Source organism: Homalodisca vitripennis, chromosome 6, assembly GCF_021130785.1.
Source record: "Homalodisca vitripennis isolate AUS2020 chromosome 6, UT_GWSS_2.1, whole genome shotgun sequence".
NCBI classification, from domain to species: Eukaryota; Metazoa; Arthropoda; class Insecta; order Hemiptera; family Cicadellidae; genus Homalodisca; species Homalodisca vitripennis.
The window spans coordinates 113,854,358-113,872,150 of record NC_060212.1 but is presented as its reverse complement, the minus strand read 5'-3'; the positions used below and the strand labels follow the sequence as shown (position 1 = coordinate 113,872,150).

Sequence of the window (17,793 nt, the reverse complement as noted above, 5' to 3'; positions counted from 1 at the left end):
ATATATATATATATATATATATTTATATTTATTTACATATATAAGATATGTTAATTAATTGATCACAGTTTGAAATAAGAGACCTTAGTGAACAAAGTTCTATATTTCTTTAAACCTGTATTTAAGATATAAAAGATCTAATCAAATATTAAATATTGTAGTGCTGTAAGAATACAAAGCAAAAACGTCAACACAGAAAAATATAACGAAATAAAGTTACTATATTTTGTGTATACTCTTCAAATGAAACAGTTTACCTATTTTAAGTCATTTATAGCAGTATAATACTGCATAGACCACCAAGGTAAACATAAAATATTTAATCACAACTACGATGTTCTTGGAGAACTGAAATTCACAATACTGTGAAGAAAGGAATAATACATAGGCAAAAAATGTACTCAAGACAGAATTAAAGTACAGTAGTCACAAAAACTGTGGCGCTATTATTGATAGTTTAAGTTTTGTACATCACAGAGAAGGAGATTTACAACGTTACACAGAGAGTACACACAAAACACGAACACTAACACTAACACGTTTCATACCGTATCGTAAGTTTGATAATAGCAACAATAATCTTTTGTTTCACGCGCTGTACACTGTAACACGATCTAATAATTAGTAAATTTATAAAATTCATGAGTGATTTGTGTTGTGTGGTGGGAGGGGAGGGGGTGCGACACGTATCGTCGTCACTGGGTGTCAATTCTCGTGACGTCACCCTGGACTGCACTAAAATTAGCGACCTCTTGCTTTGTGTGACGGCTCGCCAGTTCGTTGTCGTCTGTCTATCCCTCCGTCTGTCTATCTGTCTGTATCACGATCTCTCTGTTTACCCGATCTGTGTAGTGCGGTGGTGGTGATCAGCTCTTCTTTGTTATCGGCAAGTATAATGAATATATTGATGCGGTTTGTGTTTATCTTATCAGTACTTTTTTCTTTCGTAGTTAGGCCTCCTCCTTTTTTCGGACTTTTAAAACAAAGAGAACAGTATTAAACTTAAATTCTTTGTGTGCTGTGATCTACGGGTGCAGTGTACGATAGTTCTGTTGCACTTATCGTCATAGATAAACCTTTATCTGTATAGTTTTTGTATTCAGTGTTAAAACAAAGGAACTTGTTGGCATAGGAGGTTATAAAGTTGAAGTTGAGTTACTCGTATTCAAAAGTGACAATGATTAGTTATAAACGATTAAACATCTTAAATTACTTTAGCTTTTATACATTTTACAATATTGCTACGAATTTGAAGGCATAAGTATATATATATATATATATATATATATATATATATATATATATATATATATATATGTGTATTGTATTTATTTTTTTAAAACTACTGTAAATCGAATTTAGTAGTTTCACTTTATATGGATAGAGGTTTTAGGGAATAGTATTTTAATTTTACGTCTTCGAAGTCTTCAAGCAACCCAATTTACAAAACACCAGGAAAAAAATTAACACTGCACACTCTTATTTTATAATTTATGCACTAATGATGGTATAACACATTAAAAAAAAACTTTTTGTGCAGAAAAGATTGTTTATGATCATAATACAAAGATACTGTCAGTAAGTTCAATGAAAAGATTTTGTAATTATTTAAGAATTTTAAAAAAGTGGTCATATTTTAAACTTTTTTTGTGCAATTTGACTCTTTGTATATCTTTTAAGCTATTTCAAACATTTCCAGTATTAATAAATATATTCTTTCTTATATTAAAGTGTTGAAGCATTAGAACAGGTAATATTAAATTGGTTTGCATGTTCCAAGAAATGAAGTATACAGTATATGTTCTTTTAATAAATAAGTAGTTAATTTTGTTTATGTGTGTTTTAGATTGATTCATTGATTATGTAGTGTTTTCAATTAACCCCTTGTGCAGTAGATAGCGGTTCTAAAGGTTTGAATAGGGACATCTTAAATTTAAGCGTAGTTGAATAATATAATGTATACATTTTCTATATTTTTGGACCAACCTTCTATATTGAATATAAGATTGTATTACGAGTATTTATTAAATAGTTGTGACTGTTTAAAATTGGTGAATAAATATTAATAAGTAAAACTAGCAAATAATCTGACTAACCCTATAACATGTTACTTGTTACCTAATGTAATGCTTTACTTTTAAATTTAATATTTGACAATTCATTTTAACATTTATGTAGTGCACACAAAGTTTTTAATACTTTTTTGCTAAAACTATTATATACCATTATTTGAAATGGTGTAGCTGATATGGATGTTGTTTAAACAAAATTTATTAAACATAGCTTTAAAGTATTTAATTGTATATTGTTTCATTTGTAACGTAATCATACATTTTGGAACATTGATTTATATTTATAACAACCATCAACGAATTTATAGCTGCAAAATAATAAAAATGTATCCCTAGTTGAAATTACTCCAAAATATGTTGTTTCTGAACTTTGTAATTTATTTTTCTGCTGAGACCGATTGTTCCAACACAATTACTATGAGCTTCGTTTGAATCACAACAGTATCTCTGTACGTTGCGAAACTTGCTCATTATCTGTGATGAATAAAACCAAGCGGTGAGACAAGTGGCAGAGACAATTGTGTTTGGTTGATTAACACTTGAGACAGAATTACCTCCATCAAAACGACCTTCACTTGCAACCTTAGTCAATGTTCGAGCAGTGATGACCCTTGACTCCTCACGCGACTGACTCAGATACTGCTCGACTGACTCGGATATTGCTGCTGTCCGCTGTAAACCGTATCTTACTATGTTGTTGCATTTAAGAAATGTTTAATGTTTTTATTCTACAGTTTAGTGTTTAATTTGTCAGGATAGTTCTATAAACATGGATTTTATGTCAAAAACAGTTTGAAGTTAATCATTTGTATGAAATTTATAAACTAGGCAACAGCATGCTTCTTGCATGGAATGTTTGATTATTTTCTGAGAAAATATACTTTATATCTAGTGTTATTGGAGAAATGCTTTGGGTATTCCAGAAGTGCTTTTTATTTGGACTTATTAAAAGGACATCATGATTATGTTTAAAAAATTTGAATTTATTTTGAATTTCTTTAAAATAAATACATTGATGATTATTCCAGTTTAAGTAACAAGAATACACCTTAGAACACTTTTGTGGATAGTATAAAAATTAAAATGCAACAATTGTCAAAACCACTATATTGGACAAACTGGCTGATCCTTCAAAATTAGAATTAATGAACACATTGAAGACATCATCAAATTCAAACAATCTGAAATTTTACACACATGCAAAAAAGTCACCTATTGCCAACTTTAGAACATTTTAAAATTTACAGAAGTGCCAAAATTAATCCTAAAGTAATTATTAATAATGTCAAAGATTTTTTTTAACAAAAAATGTATTATTTGATAGACTTTTAAATCATATAAATTGTTCACTATATAAATTAAATACAAAATTTAGCCACCAAGGTAGTTAAAACATATGCCAATTTGGTCTGTGTATTTATTTACCTCAATACCTCAACCTCTACAAGTACCTGAAGATGAATTCTTCGAATCCAAAATGTATATTGTACCAATAAAGAAAACAAAAGTGTTCAAAGGTGTATTCTTGTCAGTTACATTAAACACTTTTCGAGTTAAAGCAATTTCCCTTGTTACAAGCTCTCTTGAGTATCTATACTTAGTATGTGAATATTGCACATTTTTATGTTTTGTTCTTTATGTATCAAATGTTTGAGTTGGGAAGGCAAGATCAAAGTCAATTTTAGTGTCTGTTTGTGAAGTCCCCTGGGAAATTTGATGCACTATAATTTTACTTACCTGATTTCAAATTCAAATCAGATTCTATTCAAGAAGCCACAATTGTTTGCTGCAAAATATACACAGTACATTGAAACATTCTATGTTCCTAAATAGTATCCTTAACAAAAAAATATTTGTGCCAGTCAGCTGATGAGTTGATGCTCATCCAGCTTTGTACTATTTAAAAAAATAGGAATGATTTTATTGAACAATGGTTTTCTGTCAATGGCAACGATAGTTGGTCTCATGAGGGTTCACTTCTGGTTGGTTTATACCTGCCAGTTGAACTTATACTAGGTTCAGCAAATCCAATATGTCACATCAGTAGTTGTTCCCAGAAGCGGAACTTTCTTCACACTAACTGCAAGTGTTGAAGTAATGGCGGTGGAAAGGGCAGGTCTATTTTACTGCAAAGGATAACGGGGTGGTTAAGGTCCTCTTTACGTTAAAATGACTCAATATGACTCAGTTTTTTCCTTGCCTGTTTTGGCTGGAAGAGGGTGTCCGGAGCAGGGTTAACCTCTCTTTCTTCCAAGGAGACTGAGATATTGTCCATTATCCCTCCTCATGGGATCTCAACGGGAGGTGTCCTCTAACCCCAACATTGCCCATACTGAACATCCTGCTACTCCAGAAGTAAGCGACTCATTGCAGCTCCTGCTGATTGCCACAATAACAGCATAAACACTTTCCTGCCATTGGTATAGTTGTCTCTTGTAGACTTAGTTCACTATCTCAGCCCAAATATGAATGAGTGAAAATAACTAACCTTTTGGGTACTAATGTCTGGATATCTGGATGCTTGGAGAAGTGACGAGAAATACTATCGTCCAAATATTTAACTTTAGTATTATTAATTTTTTAGTCAAAGTGATCATATGTTGTACTAATCTGATCACGAACATAGATTAAGAATACATTATACATAATAATAATATATAATAACATAATACTTCTTTTGTTTATTAAGTTCAAATATAGACAGAATTGATAACCAGGCAACTGTTAAGCAGCTGCAAAATTATTTTTCAAAAATGTGTTTTCAATATAAATTATAAAAAATTTTTATTTTGTACAGTTTTAGATATATTATTCAGTGAATTAAGTAGTTAAACTCACAAATTTTTAAAATATGTTTTCTAAGACAAATAGGAAAAATATTTGTTATCATTTAAGGGAAGTAGATTCTGTTATATAACTTTTTGGTTTTTATTTGTTTCTTGTTATAGTATTTGTATTGCTAAAGGATTTCTTCTTGGACAATTAAAAATAAATCATGAACTTTTACTAATAAATAAGGTAGTTAAAGGCAATAATATAAAAAAGTGCACAATGGCCCAGAATAAACCCATAATCCTTCGCTAGTTCCCAGATAGATATAGCTGGTATTCCTCATAAAGAAAAGTTAAATTTGGCCGGTGCTTAAAGGGTTAAAGGAAAGAAAATTTTTGAAATATGCTAAATGAAAATGTATTCCCCTATCCTCCTGTATTTCCAGAACATTCTTTGAAAATCCACTCACAGACATTTTGCACTGTCTTGATGTTGTCACCTGATAAGTTACATGTTTGCAGTCCATCAGAAAATTAAAAAATTCAAATCAAAATTAAAAAAAAAAAATAAAATCAATAAATTCATGCTACTAAATCAAGCTTTCTTCCGACATTGTTATATAATATTCAATCAAGGATGTGAGTTAAAATTCTTTTGTGAATTAATGGAATTAACATTGGTGGAGGGAGGGGGGGATTTTTTGGTATTCTCTTATTTTATTGACTCTTCCTGGTTTCAAATTGATAGTGTTTTTATTAAATCCTTGTAGTTCAAAATTTGTCATTGTTGCATGAAAACTAAACTGTTGGTACAGTATGAACAAGGCAATTGTACCAAAGCTCCTTTTACTCTTGTTGGGTTAATATTGTGTTTATTATAAAATTATGGTTTTATTTATAAAATTGTATATATTAATAATAAAAATATTTTATTTATTTGGGAATTATTTCTTATATTAAAATAAGTTTTGTTGGATAAACGAAGGTATAAAAATGCTCTCGGTATTTTCAGACCTAATCATTTTGAGATATGCAATTTTGAACGTAACAAAACAACTTTTTTTAGGAAACCCTCGGAAAACCATAGTCAGAATTTAATTTTTAGGTTTTGACAGGCTCTTAAGTCTAAAACATGGGTATAGTGCAGGTGAATGAATTATGAAATTTAAAACACGTGTTTTGCTAATATACTTTTCAACTAAATGAATACTTTTTTTAGCTTTTGAGAAGAGCCAGAATGCAGCAGAACACAGTCCAGTGGTCAATCTGTCCAGGGACTCGCAACATCAGCCTCAACCCAATACTGAGGTAATCAACTAGGATAGTGGTTTAGTAAACATGATTCTTCAAACAGTGTAACTTCTATCTAACTTGAAAAACTATTCAGTTAATCAAATTGTGAATATATGTAAAGTCAACAATGTGAGTCCTTTTGTAACAAGTCCTTTAGTTTTGACTCCAATTCATGTGATGTTACCAACAATGATAAAAATATTCATTATTGTGATTCATTCGTAATACTATTGAAAGTTCCGGGTTTAAATTATGGAGATATTTTCTGGTAGGACCCTCAATTTGGCTATCAGAAAACTATTGTACCATTGTTTTTACTGTCTGCTCATATACTGTAGGTGGTATTAGGATAATGCAAAAGGTAGAATTTAGCTTTACAGTGTGGGGTCCTTGTGAAAGATTGTTTTCTTAAAAAGGGTCTCTCAGTGTATGTAAACAAAAGGGATTAATCAGCCATTTAAATATTAAACCTTCTAATCTCGTCAGCGATAGTTAATTGAAAGAGCTGATTTGGACAGAATTTCGCGTGTAGGTTTTCACTCGATTTAGGTGTTTTCATTTTCTAATGTCAACGATTTATAGCACATTAGATACCCTAACCTAACCTAACCTAACTTAAGAAAATGTTTTATATATATTATATATGGTTATTTAAACGCATATGTGACAGATACGGCCAAATACAATATAATTGAATCGTAAAAAGTGAGGGCTCTGTGGTGTAATGGTAGCACATTCACCCGGCAAGTGAGAGATCCGGGTTCGAGTCCCGGCGGAGCAAGTACTTTTTGCGATTCAATGTTTATTGAAATTAAATTAGGCTATTGCCATTTATACAAATTTAATAAATGTAAACAAGTCATTTGACAGGTATTTGGTCTTCCCATCTTATGTTAGTTTGGTTATTTAAACGCATATGTGACAGATACGGCCAAATACAATATAATTGAATCGTAAAAAGTGAGGGCTCTGTGGTGTAATGGTAGCACATTCACCCGGCAAGTGAGAGATCCGGGTTCGAGTCCCGGCGGAGCAAGTACTTTTTGCGATTCAATGTTTATTGAAATTATATATATATATATATATATATATATATATATATATATATATATATGTATGATTTTATACATACCACAAGACTAAACTTATGGTCTTACTATGATAAAACTCAGCATATAATGGAATTTAAAGTACAATTAAAAACTTTTTTATTTTTTAATAATTGTTTAATAAGATGTATACATAGTTTTTTTTAATTACATCACTATGAATTTTTATTTTGAAAATCAGGCAATATAATTTCTAAAATATCCATGTTTGAAAATTTTAATTTAACTATGTGAACCGATTAGCGTGCCACACCATATGTTGCAGAACAGGCTTCACTGAGTTTCGATACAAAATTTCAAGTTTATCGTTTATTTCATTATTGACAGATAGAACGACAAAAAATCATACAGTAGAGAAATTTGTACATGCTCTGGCAAATAAAAATAGAAATTGTGTCAGCCTACTGAGTACTGAGGCTTCAACGATGCTCATCCAAATTCCATGGTTGGACATACAACATTGTAGAACTCATTATTGTATGTGTAGAAATGAAGTTTCAAACTTTTTTTGAGATTCTTGCCACATGTTTGTTCATTAAATTGTGTTTCATATTAGTGTTTAAATAACAGTCTATACGCCAAGCTACCATGAAGTAATGTTGGATGTGTTGGGATAATTAGGATACACGTGTTGATATTTCACATTTAAAAATATTTTGAGTAAATTCAGCCTGCTTACAAATTTATTTATTTGATTATTTTCTTGTTGACATCATGGTTGCCCATAAGGACCAACTTAAAAATATCCGCTAATGCTCAGCAAAATCCTATGGAGTGACATTCACCATTATCTAACTCATTGTTCTTCATATAGAAATAAGGCTTCATGCACTAATCTACAATCAGCTTGTTTTCAAGATATCATACGGACAGACAGACAGAAATGAAATTTTTTCCAACCCCACAAGTTATAGTTTTCACTAACGCTCAGCAAATAAGTATGCTGATGGGTTGAAAGAAGCCATATAAAAATCCAATATATACTATTTTAGACAATGGTACTGTAAACTGATGCAAAGTTTGTTTTTTTAATAACAATAAAATAATACAGAAATATTGTACCAGTAGCTTTTTCTATAAAAATGGTAATACTTAAAAAACTTGTTAAAAATATCACTGCTTTAATGAAAAATACCTGACACTCAGAAGCAGCTCAATCCTCTGTGATGAAATAAACACAGCGAAAAAGGTGTTTAGATTTGTACATTTTCAATTGAAACGCAATACATTATAAGTTACCCTATTCTTCTGTTTCTAATATATTTAGTGAATTATAAACAAGAGACACCTGTATCATAGGTAGTGTGTGCATTATGAATAGAGATGTGATAACATAATATATAGTTTTCAATATTAAACAAGTACAATAAACAATGTGTAATGTGTTTTTCCTCTAATCTGTTATAGTTGTAAATAGCAAAGTAATTAATTATGGTAGGAGTGGTTATTTTTCAAATTTACATCTGGTTTCCATTAAGAAATAATAATGTGCTGTAGAAATCGTAAATCAGTAGTGAAGGAAGGCTTTCATAACAGTTTTGGATAATAAGAATTTTTCTCGAATTAAAGATATTTATAATGGTTTAAAAATTCTTCTAAATAAATTATATACAGGGTGGCCCATAAGTCAGTTGTCACTTGCAATTTTGTAAGACGATGTTTGTATAGAACAACGTGGAAGCCATTTTGAGCACCTATTTGTAGGTTAGATACTCTTTAAATTAATAATTAAAAATAAATAATAATAATTACATTAATAATACAATACTTTGTACAAATAAAGTATTTGTACTTTTCTGGTAACTTTGTATTTTCATTTCTGACAACTGACTTATGGGCCACCCTGTATTTCTAACCTCAGATTTTGCTGCCTGAATCCTTTTTCTGTTTTGATGATTTTGGTTTCATCAATTAATTTGAATCAAAGTACAAAATTCCAACACAAATTTATATTTAACAATTTAAATATGGCAATTAAAGATTAGTTAATTTTGTATGGAAATATCCTACTTGCATAATCTTGTATCAGTTTTTCCAGTACAATAAATACAAAAAAAGCTAACAAAAGGAAAATAATTGTTTGTCATATAAAAGCATGTAAAAAGTGAGCTAACCAATGTTGTTTGTCTAATTATAGCTTAAGTTTGGCTAGTTTTAGTCACTAATGATGCTAAGTTTAGCTACACCAATCGCAAGCTTGTTTATAACAAACGGAACACACTCTGCAAGGTGTCAGCTTTGGCTGCTTAACACATATGGTCTTGCATTTGCTAGATTATAAGATGAGATGCATAGGTAGAGTATGTAGAACAGTGTTTCAATTTATGTACCAAACAAAAATTTGTATGTACCTTTTCACTTGTATGTACAATATATTTCATTTGTGTGTATATTTTGCGAAGTCCAACTTTGTCAAATTTATTTTCCTCATAAACTGTATATAACGACTATAAACTTTATATGTAATAAATAACATTGTTCCAAATGAAAAATACTGAAAATAATTATAAAGTCGTTAAATGCAGTATAAATAAATGTAAAATTAGTTTTTTAGCCCAGTATGAATGTAAAAGCTGATTGAAAAAATATATTGTCCTTTAGTTTATAGAGTAATAAGTGGTAATTCCGATATTTGACAAAAAAACCAGCTGCTTTCCAAAATAAGTGAAATGTTCTTTAGAATCATGAGTTGAACAACAATAATTATTTCTGTAATATGGTTTAGTTGGTACAAGTTGTATAGATAGTATTTAAATTATAAGTAAAAACACGACATTGAGTAAGACTGCCTGAGCTTATTAGGTGTTGGAGCAGTATATTTAATTCGGAATTAAACATCTATCAAAAATAAATTACACAAGAAACATTTTGTTTATTGTTGTGATTGATATTCTGTGACATCTATGAATTTTCATATTGTACGTTGAAATTTTAAGAATTTATAATGTTGTGAATGTTTGTATGGACATAAAGCTGTAAAATAATATGTTAGAATTTAATGTATAACCTTAAAAATACCACTTCTTAACCCTCTTTCTGCTGGATTTTCTCAATGTTCAACATAAACTTTTGCTAAGTTGTCATTGCATTCAGCGCTCAACATTACAAACTGCATTCATTGCAAAAATAGTTCCATGAAACCTGAAAAATGCTCTACTACAGTCACTAACATAACTGGATTAGGTGGAAAATATGAGCACTCGCTTTTGATGTAGTTATGACAAAAACTATAAATATCAGCACTACATGATAGGTATGCAAAGCAAGTAGTCATAGTGTCATGGTTGGTCACTGAGTGCAGAGTGAGCCTCTTTAATGAATCAGAAAATTGAATAAAATAGTTTGATAGATCATTTTGTTTATATGAAATGTAGTGGTTACCCAGTAAAACTAGCCACATTGTATATTTACTACAATATCAGATAAGAGATTAAAATTAAACATCACAGAGTTAAAATACTTACGGTTTAATTACAATAGTGGTGTCATTGTGCAATGATGTTTTGTGCTAAATAACAGAGAGAAGTGTGTGTTTTTTTTTTTTAAAGTAAGTATCACCTATTCTAACAAAAGTGATGAAAGCTTCTGCATGAACGTTTGTGAAGTGTGTGAAGCATGGCTAAGCATGACTAACAGAGAGTAGCCGAGTGCTGACAGCAAAGGCTCTGTTGTGATTGCAGCCTCTGGTAGCAGAAGGGCCCAGGCCTGCAATCCGACACAAGAGGAGGATTCCAACACCTCCGCCGTCTCCTACACCGCCGGAGCCTGACGATTCGACCACGGAACAGGACCAGACCACGCTCAGGGTAGAGGAGCGAGATCAGGAGGATTCTCTGAAGAAGAGACTCCGCCTGTTCACTGAGAACAATGGGCAGAGTCGAAGAATGAACGGACAATATAACGAGTGCTCAGATGTTGTAATAGATTCACTGTACGCTCAGAGACGTCAGCAGTTTACCAAGCATGGACGCTCACAGAGTGACTCGAGTCATGCCTTCATATCCTCAGCCAGTTCGTCGGGTTCCAGACGTGAGCGCAGCAGCACGAGTGCCATATTCTCCATCTTCCGTTGGTTTAGAAAAGATGGCAAAAGTGATGAATTTGATGCAGAATTCGCCCCATCAGCCCCACCTTCACCTCAGTTGATACGCAACTTCAGTTCCAGCTGCGGCAGCGTAGACACACTCTTCAGCACTGCTACAGCAAGCAGCTTCGCTTACGTTCATCCTGCGCTTTATCGTCCATTTGGAGCTGCTAATCCACCCGAGAAGAGAATCTTGGCTGGTCCAGAAACCGAGACTTACAGAAACAGGTTAAAACAGAGAGATAGGATCAGAGAACTCGATAAGAATCTTACTTTAAAGAAAAAATACCATTTGTTCGGAAGTGGTACCCTCCATAGGAGTGCTGATGATGTGAATGTAAGGCACTTGTACTTGAATAACTCTTTAGATTCCTTAAAGGTCAATGAGGTATCTCCTGGAAGTAAAAATTCAACTCTGGGCAGAAAGAAACGGAAAGCTCCTCCTCCCCCTCTGATTGAGGAAAAACTAAAAGAGAATAGCCTTCCTATTAGATTAGAAGACAATAATGAAAATGAAAGTAGAAATATTGAAAAACATGATCCTTCAAGTAAGATAAATTTAAACAAGCCTCGACATCGTAGAACAGTCAGTGACTCTGCTAAAGATAGAAAATCATTTGTTCATGTCAAGGGTAAAAGAAAAGCTCCTCCTCCTCCTCCTGCTGTAAACAGCGTAAGTGATAAAGAGGAGAGGACAGCAAATCATGAAGTGTTAGGAACCCAAAGTTTAGGAAGAAAGAAGAGGCATGCGCCTCTGCCTCCCTTAGATATCAGTAGTGGTGAGAGAGTTGATAACAAGTTCACACCACAAGGATGTTTGACTCCTGATGAAAAACAGCGGCTGATTGACAACATCGCCAAACTTCAAGCTGCCGCTGATCGCAGAAGTCTATTACTGTCAACGCCTCCTGCTTCTCCAACTCAGAGCAGCAAAATGTCCCATACAGTGTGTAATGACTCATTAAAACTTGAAAAAGGTGTTCTAAAAGCCAATAAGACTGAAGTTCAGTCTCCAGAGACTAAGCCTTTTACTCCAACTCCTGTTTCTCCAAGACCTTGGTACAAAAGGAACATAATCAACAAAGAAAAAAGTCTTGAGAAGAAAAAAGACAAAAGTAAAATTGATGACTGGATGCCTGAAATTGCCATTGCTAGAGGAAATGTAATAACCCAAGACACAAATCCTTCTCATGTTAATGATAGCAGCTCCAACAACAGTAATGGTGGTAACAACAGCTATAGACTATCCAGTATATTTTCTCGATTTGAGAAGCCAGAAGAAAAACGAAAATCACAAATATCAATGTTAGTTAATATTAGTGAATTGGATAGAGAAGCGGCTGAAATTGTGCAGAGAGAACAAGAAAGAGAAAAGGCTCTATTGGCAGCACATGATGCTAAATTTTATAATTCTATAGTACCACTAGAAACTAATACAAAACCAGAGCTGGAAATTGAGGTTGTAGAAGAAAAGGTTGTTGAAGATCCTCCAAAGAGATCTGGAGCTCGAGAACTTATTTCGTTGTTCAATGCCATAGGTAGTGTTACTAAAGTGACAGTAAATTCTGCTTTTACCAAGGAAGGCCCAAGCATATTCACGAAAGAAGGTATTGAGAAAAGATTTTCTATCTCAGGAGATACAGTGAAAACTTCGGAAGAAAAAGTTGTCAAAGAGACAGTCACAAAAAGTAATGGTTATAAGATGGAAACCGTAATTGTTGAAACAAAAGAAAGTTTTTCAGGCTCACCAGGCATCAAAAGACGGCGGAATGTTTTCCATCAAGATGATTCTGGCTCATCTTCAAGTTCTGAAGCTGCCACGCCAAAAGTTGTTATTGAGGAAATTGAGGATTTTGATGAAGAAAAATCCAAAACACAGGTGCTCTATGAGGCGAATAAGATCAGAAAACATCATTCTCCAAGTCCAAGTATACCTACTATTGCCGAAATGTCAGAGTCTGTAAGTTCTGTTGCAACTTCTACAGGGTCGACTATCAATGATGGTGCAAGATCGGTGTCTACAACACCAACCCCAATAATAAAGCCTGCTGCAGATGTGAATGAGATTCGAGGTCCACAGGCACAACCCTCCAAGAACTACAGTATTTGGACCTGTCCTCGGTGTACCCTAGAAAACCCTAGGTGGAGAGTCACCTGTGAAGCTTGTGACATGTGGAGACCAGCCGTGAGGCGAGATGTCATAGATAAACTGACTAATGCCAATATGGGAGCAACTATAGCTGTTAATGTTATTAAAGGAGGTGAATCTAACAGCACCTCTGTGGTAAAAACCTCTACACCTCAGACAGAGCCAAAAATTGTATCAAGTGTTATTTCAGATAAAGAACCCAGAGTTGAGATTAAAACACGAGCATTGGCAGATAGAACAACAGTTAATTCCAATGGGAGTAAACTTCTAAGTAGCTCAAAAACTGAACATTTGAAGCCACTAACTGTCAGTGGACTTCTGTCAAATGACTATAAAACAACAGAATCTAGTGTCTTAGAGAAAGACAAAGTTACTTCTAAAGTTAATGGTGCCATTGCGACTAGACTTTCTTCACTGAGTGAAACTAGTCAGGGTGTGTCAAAATTAGCTGGTAACAATAGTTCAGTTGCAATAAAGGATGAAAATAAACCCACAGGGAAAAGTTCTTCCAGTGTGTTGATTACCAAGAAAACTGATACTCCTACAAGTTCAAAAACTGAAACTCCTATAGATTCTAAAACTAAAATTCCAATAAATTCTAAAACTGAGACTCCTGCAAGTTCCAACACAGAATCTGATATGGATGAGGTTAGAAGAGCAAGACTTGCTTTTTTCCAAAAATCTCAATCAAATGAAAACAAAAATGAAGAAGGAGCAGGTAAGATGGAAGTGTCCAGACCTTCGATAAATCAAGCTAAAATTGATGCTCTGTTTACGATTGCTTCAAAAGGATCTCTAGCTACAAATGAAGAAGAAAGATTAAGAGTTAAAGAAATACTAAAAGAGATGAAGAATTCTTTGCCAAAAAAGACTAATCAGCATAAATCTGTGTCAGGACAAGGTAATGTTAGTAACATGAAAGAAGACATTAATGTTAAAGAAAATATCAATAAAAAAGATAACACTTCAATTACAAGTACTCCAGACAGTTCAAGAGATGCAGTAAGATTGGGAGCAATAAAGAAATCCACTGTACAGACTCCTGCTGCTTCGGCTTCAAGCGGAACAAAAAAAGAATCTGTTGAAAAATCTCAAAATAATAAGAAAGCTGAGATTTATCTTGTAAAAACTGAAACTGTTATTGAAGAAATAAAAGTAAAGGGAAAAGATGGTGTTAAGACTCCAAAAATGTCAACTTCCGTCCAGACTAATGGGGTTGTTCGAAAAATAGAACCAAATCTGTCTGTAACTAACGGTGAAGGGGCTAAATCCGTAACTGGTAAACCACCAACACCGAAAGCTGCCCGGAAGGAGATAATAGTGCCAGTGACTGTAGAGGAGCATGTAGTAAAAGATGACGTAGTACATGTAAAAAGTTCTAAAGAACCTCGAAAGATTGGTATTGGAACATTTGAGTTGATAAGACCCAGGGACTTTGCCAGCATAGAAGCAACAAAGATGGGCGTTGATGTGAAAGCTCCAATTCATGTTTATGCGAATATTCCCAGAACTCACAACGACGATTCGTCTGCAGATTCTACCTCTAGCTCATCCAGTGAAAGTGCGGAGATCAGTCAGTTGACAGCTGAACTCACAAAACCTAAAGGACTAGCCGACTTTAAAGGTAAATTGAGTAAAATATATTGTTCTGAAAATATGGGTTTACAAAGCATTTGTATTGTTAGTAAGCGTTGCAGCCAAAATTAAGTTATATTTGTTCGTAGGCTGACACAGTCAGTCAGTGCCGTAACTAACATCAAGGCCTTCCGGTTTACGCTCTTAGGCCGACATAGTCAGTGTCTCAACTAACATCAAGGTCTTCCGGTTTACGCTCTTAGGCCGACACAGTCAGTGTCTTAACTGACATCAAGGTCTTCCGGTTTACGCTCTTAGGCCGACACAGTCAGTGTCTTAACTGACATCAAGGTCTTCCGGTTTACGCTCTTAGGCCGACACAGTCAGTGTCTTAACTGACATCAAGGTCTTCCGGTTTACGCTCTTAGGCCGACACAGTCAGTGTCTTAACTAACATCAAGGTCTTCCGGTTTACGCCGCATCTGAACATTGCTTACACAATACACTTCGTGACGTATTTCGGCCACTCTGTGCAGAGCCATCTTCAACCGAAGATGTTAAACCGAAAAACTCTTGACACTTGAGAATGAAGCATGTTTTTCGGTGTAACATCAGTTGACTGAAGATGGCTCTTCACAGCAAGGCAAAAATATTTCAAGAAGTTAATTCCTTAAGCGATGTTTCGACACATTTTTAACTGGAAGAACTTGGTGATAGTTATAATTAAATTAGTTGAGTTACTGATAATTAGATTAGTTACACATAATGTAGATATAGTAGGAAGGGTTGATACAATTGAGTTTTGAGTTTAGCTCCAGTTCACCTTTTCCTTTTATTGCAGCATCTGGTATCTTGTGCACTCAATTGTGTATCTTATGAGACATTGAGATTACCACTTCACCTATATATATATATATATATATGAGTGTCTCTGATGTCAAAACGATGTAAATGTTTTGTTTTGAGTTTCTTCGTCATCAACTTTCTTTGGATCTAGGTTTAAGTTACTGATCTATTCATTTTACTTCTGTAATCATTTTAACTAATTATTTAAGGCAATTTTGAATCATGTTCTTCATTTTATAAACTGATACTTCTTTCTGATTATATCGTAAAAGTAGGTCACTCAGTTTTAGAATATAGTATAGTTTTGATGGTCAGGCTCAATGTGACAGTGATTCAGTCACTTAAATAGTTGCCTGAGTATTTTTTGAAGTCCTGTAATGTAAAAATTACAACTTTCCAGCTAAGTATATAAAAACACTGGTAGTGTATATGTCTGTAACTGTATGCTCCTCACCTAAAATCGTAGAGTTTACATGATTTATGTAAACAATACTAAAATGCACTTTTGATTGTACAAAACAGCACAATGGTGAGTTAAGAGTATAGGATCTTAACGCATTATGGATACATGGACAGTAATATTATTACTGTGGTAACAGAAAGTTTTTGCCTCTATTATTATCATTTCCAGCTGTGTAAATAGAAACAGACAGGGAATATATGAACCTGAGGGAGAAAAGGTTTGATATGATACTCCCTGATACTTACAATACTGATTCCTTGTAATTCCCCAATTTGGTTTTTTATATGTCTTCATCAAAGAATATAAAAGGTAACGCTTTAACAATTAATTGAAACTCTAGATCCAGGAACATCTGCACTCTGATGTGATCAAATTATATTCCAATTGGACATGCATGATGATTATTCAGTGTTATTAGTGTAAGGACTGTACTGCCAAAACAGAGGAGAAAGTCTCAATGACAGTTTAATTCTATCTTTTCCCATTTTTGTGGAATGGAAATCACTTGATGTAAGAACCCCACAGAGTTTTTATGTAACACACAGATTGTCACTCTTTCCTAGTACTGTATCAGGTTAATAGCTACTCTCATCAGTCTTCATCATTTACTGTATTTACACAATCTAGACAGAAATCAGATAAGCCCCCGCCAGTGCAACAAATATCATACTTAATTAGATCAAACATTCAAGGCCTGGTAAAAAAGTGTCCAATCTCCCCTTGCTGACCGATTATTATGCAGCCGATACTCTCAGACCAATTATGGGGTTGGAGGAGGAACCCTTCGAAGACTACTACTAGTAATTTGCTGTACTCTGCTTCAAAATGTGCTTATGTCGCATTTTAATAAGACTATGTTGTGAAAAAAGTGTTTTCGGAAAGTAGGCCGTTCTGTTTCTGAGATAATATCCGTGATGCACAAAGCTCTTTTTTATGTTTATGAGTCTATGGATGATATTCAGATAAAATTAGCATTTGAGTGGAGAATTACCCGTAATCTGGCAGGTCTGCAACATTCACAAATCTAGGAACACGGTTCATTTCATATTTTCATGTAAAATTCCACAAACTGCAATTTTTAGATGCCAAGATCTTTTTGTGCAGTCAATTAACGGTTTTTGTTGATTACAACGTAAACACGTTCATTTGTAATTAACTGAAATTGAAATGGAAGGCAGGTACTTTAAATTTCTGAGCTAACCCTCTCAACAGCTGAAAGCTATCAATACAAAATAGCTCTTCTACAGTATTAGAACATTCTACAGTAAAGGGACTAGTTTTCTGACGAGGAATATTCAAGCATAAGCAGTTCTTGAGATATTGTGCTACAGATCATAAACAGATTGTTTTAAACCACTGAAGTGCACATACCACTGAAAGATGAGAGTTTGTAACAATCCAAAAGGGCCATCTAAGTTCATTGTTAAAAGC

At 33.5% G+C, this 17,793-nt stretch overlaps 1 protein-coding gene across 5 annotated transcripts in view; it reads left to right on the top strand.

Moving 5' to 3' along the window:
• LOC124364747 overlaps positions 1–17,793 on the top strand; it is a 149,141-nt gene that overhangs the window by 45,295 nt on the left and 86,053 nt on the right. For all 5 annotated transcript variants that reach the window (XM_046820456.1, XM_046820457.1, XM_046820455.1 and 2 more), the window contains exons 4-5: positions 6,063–6,151; positions 10,926–15,102. In XM_046820456.1, the coding sequence (XP_046676412.1) occupies positions 6,063–6,151; positions 10,926–15,102 (4,266 nt within the window). The remainder of the gene's footprint in view (positions 1–6,062; positions 6,152–10,925; positions 15,103–17,793) is intronic.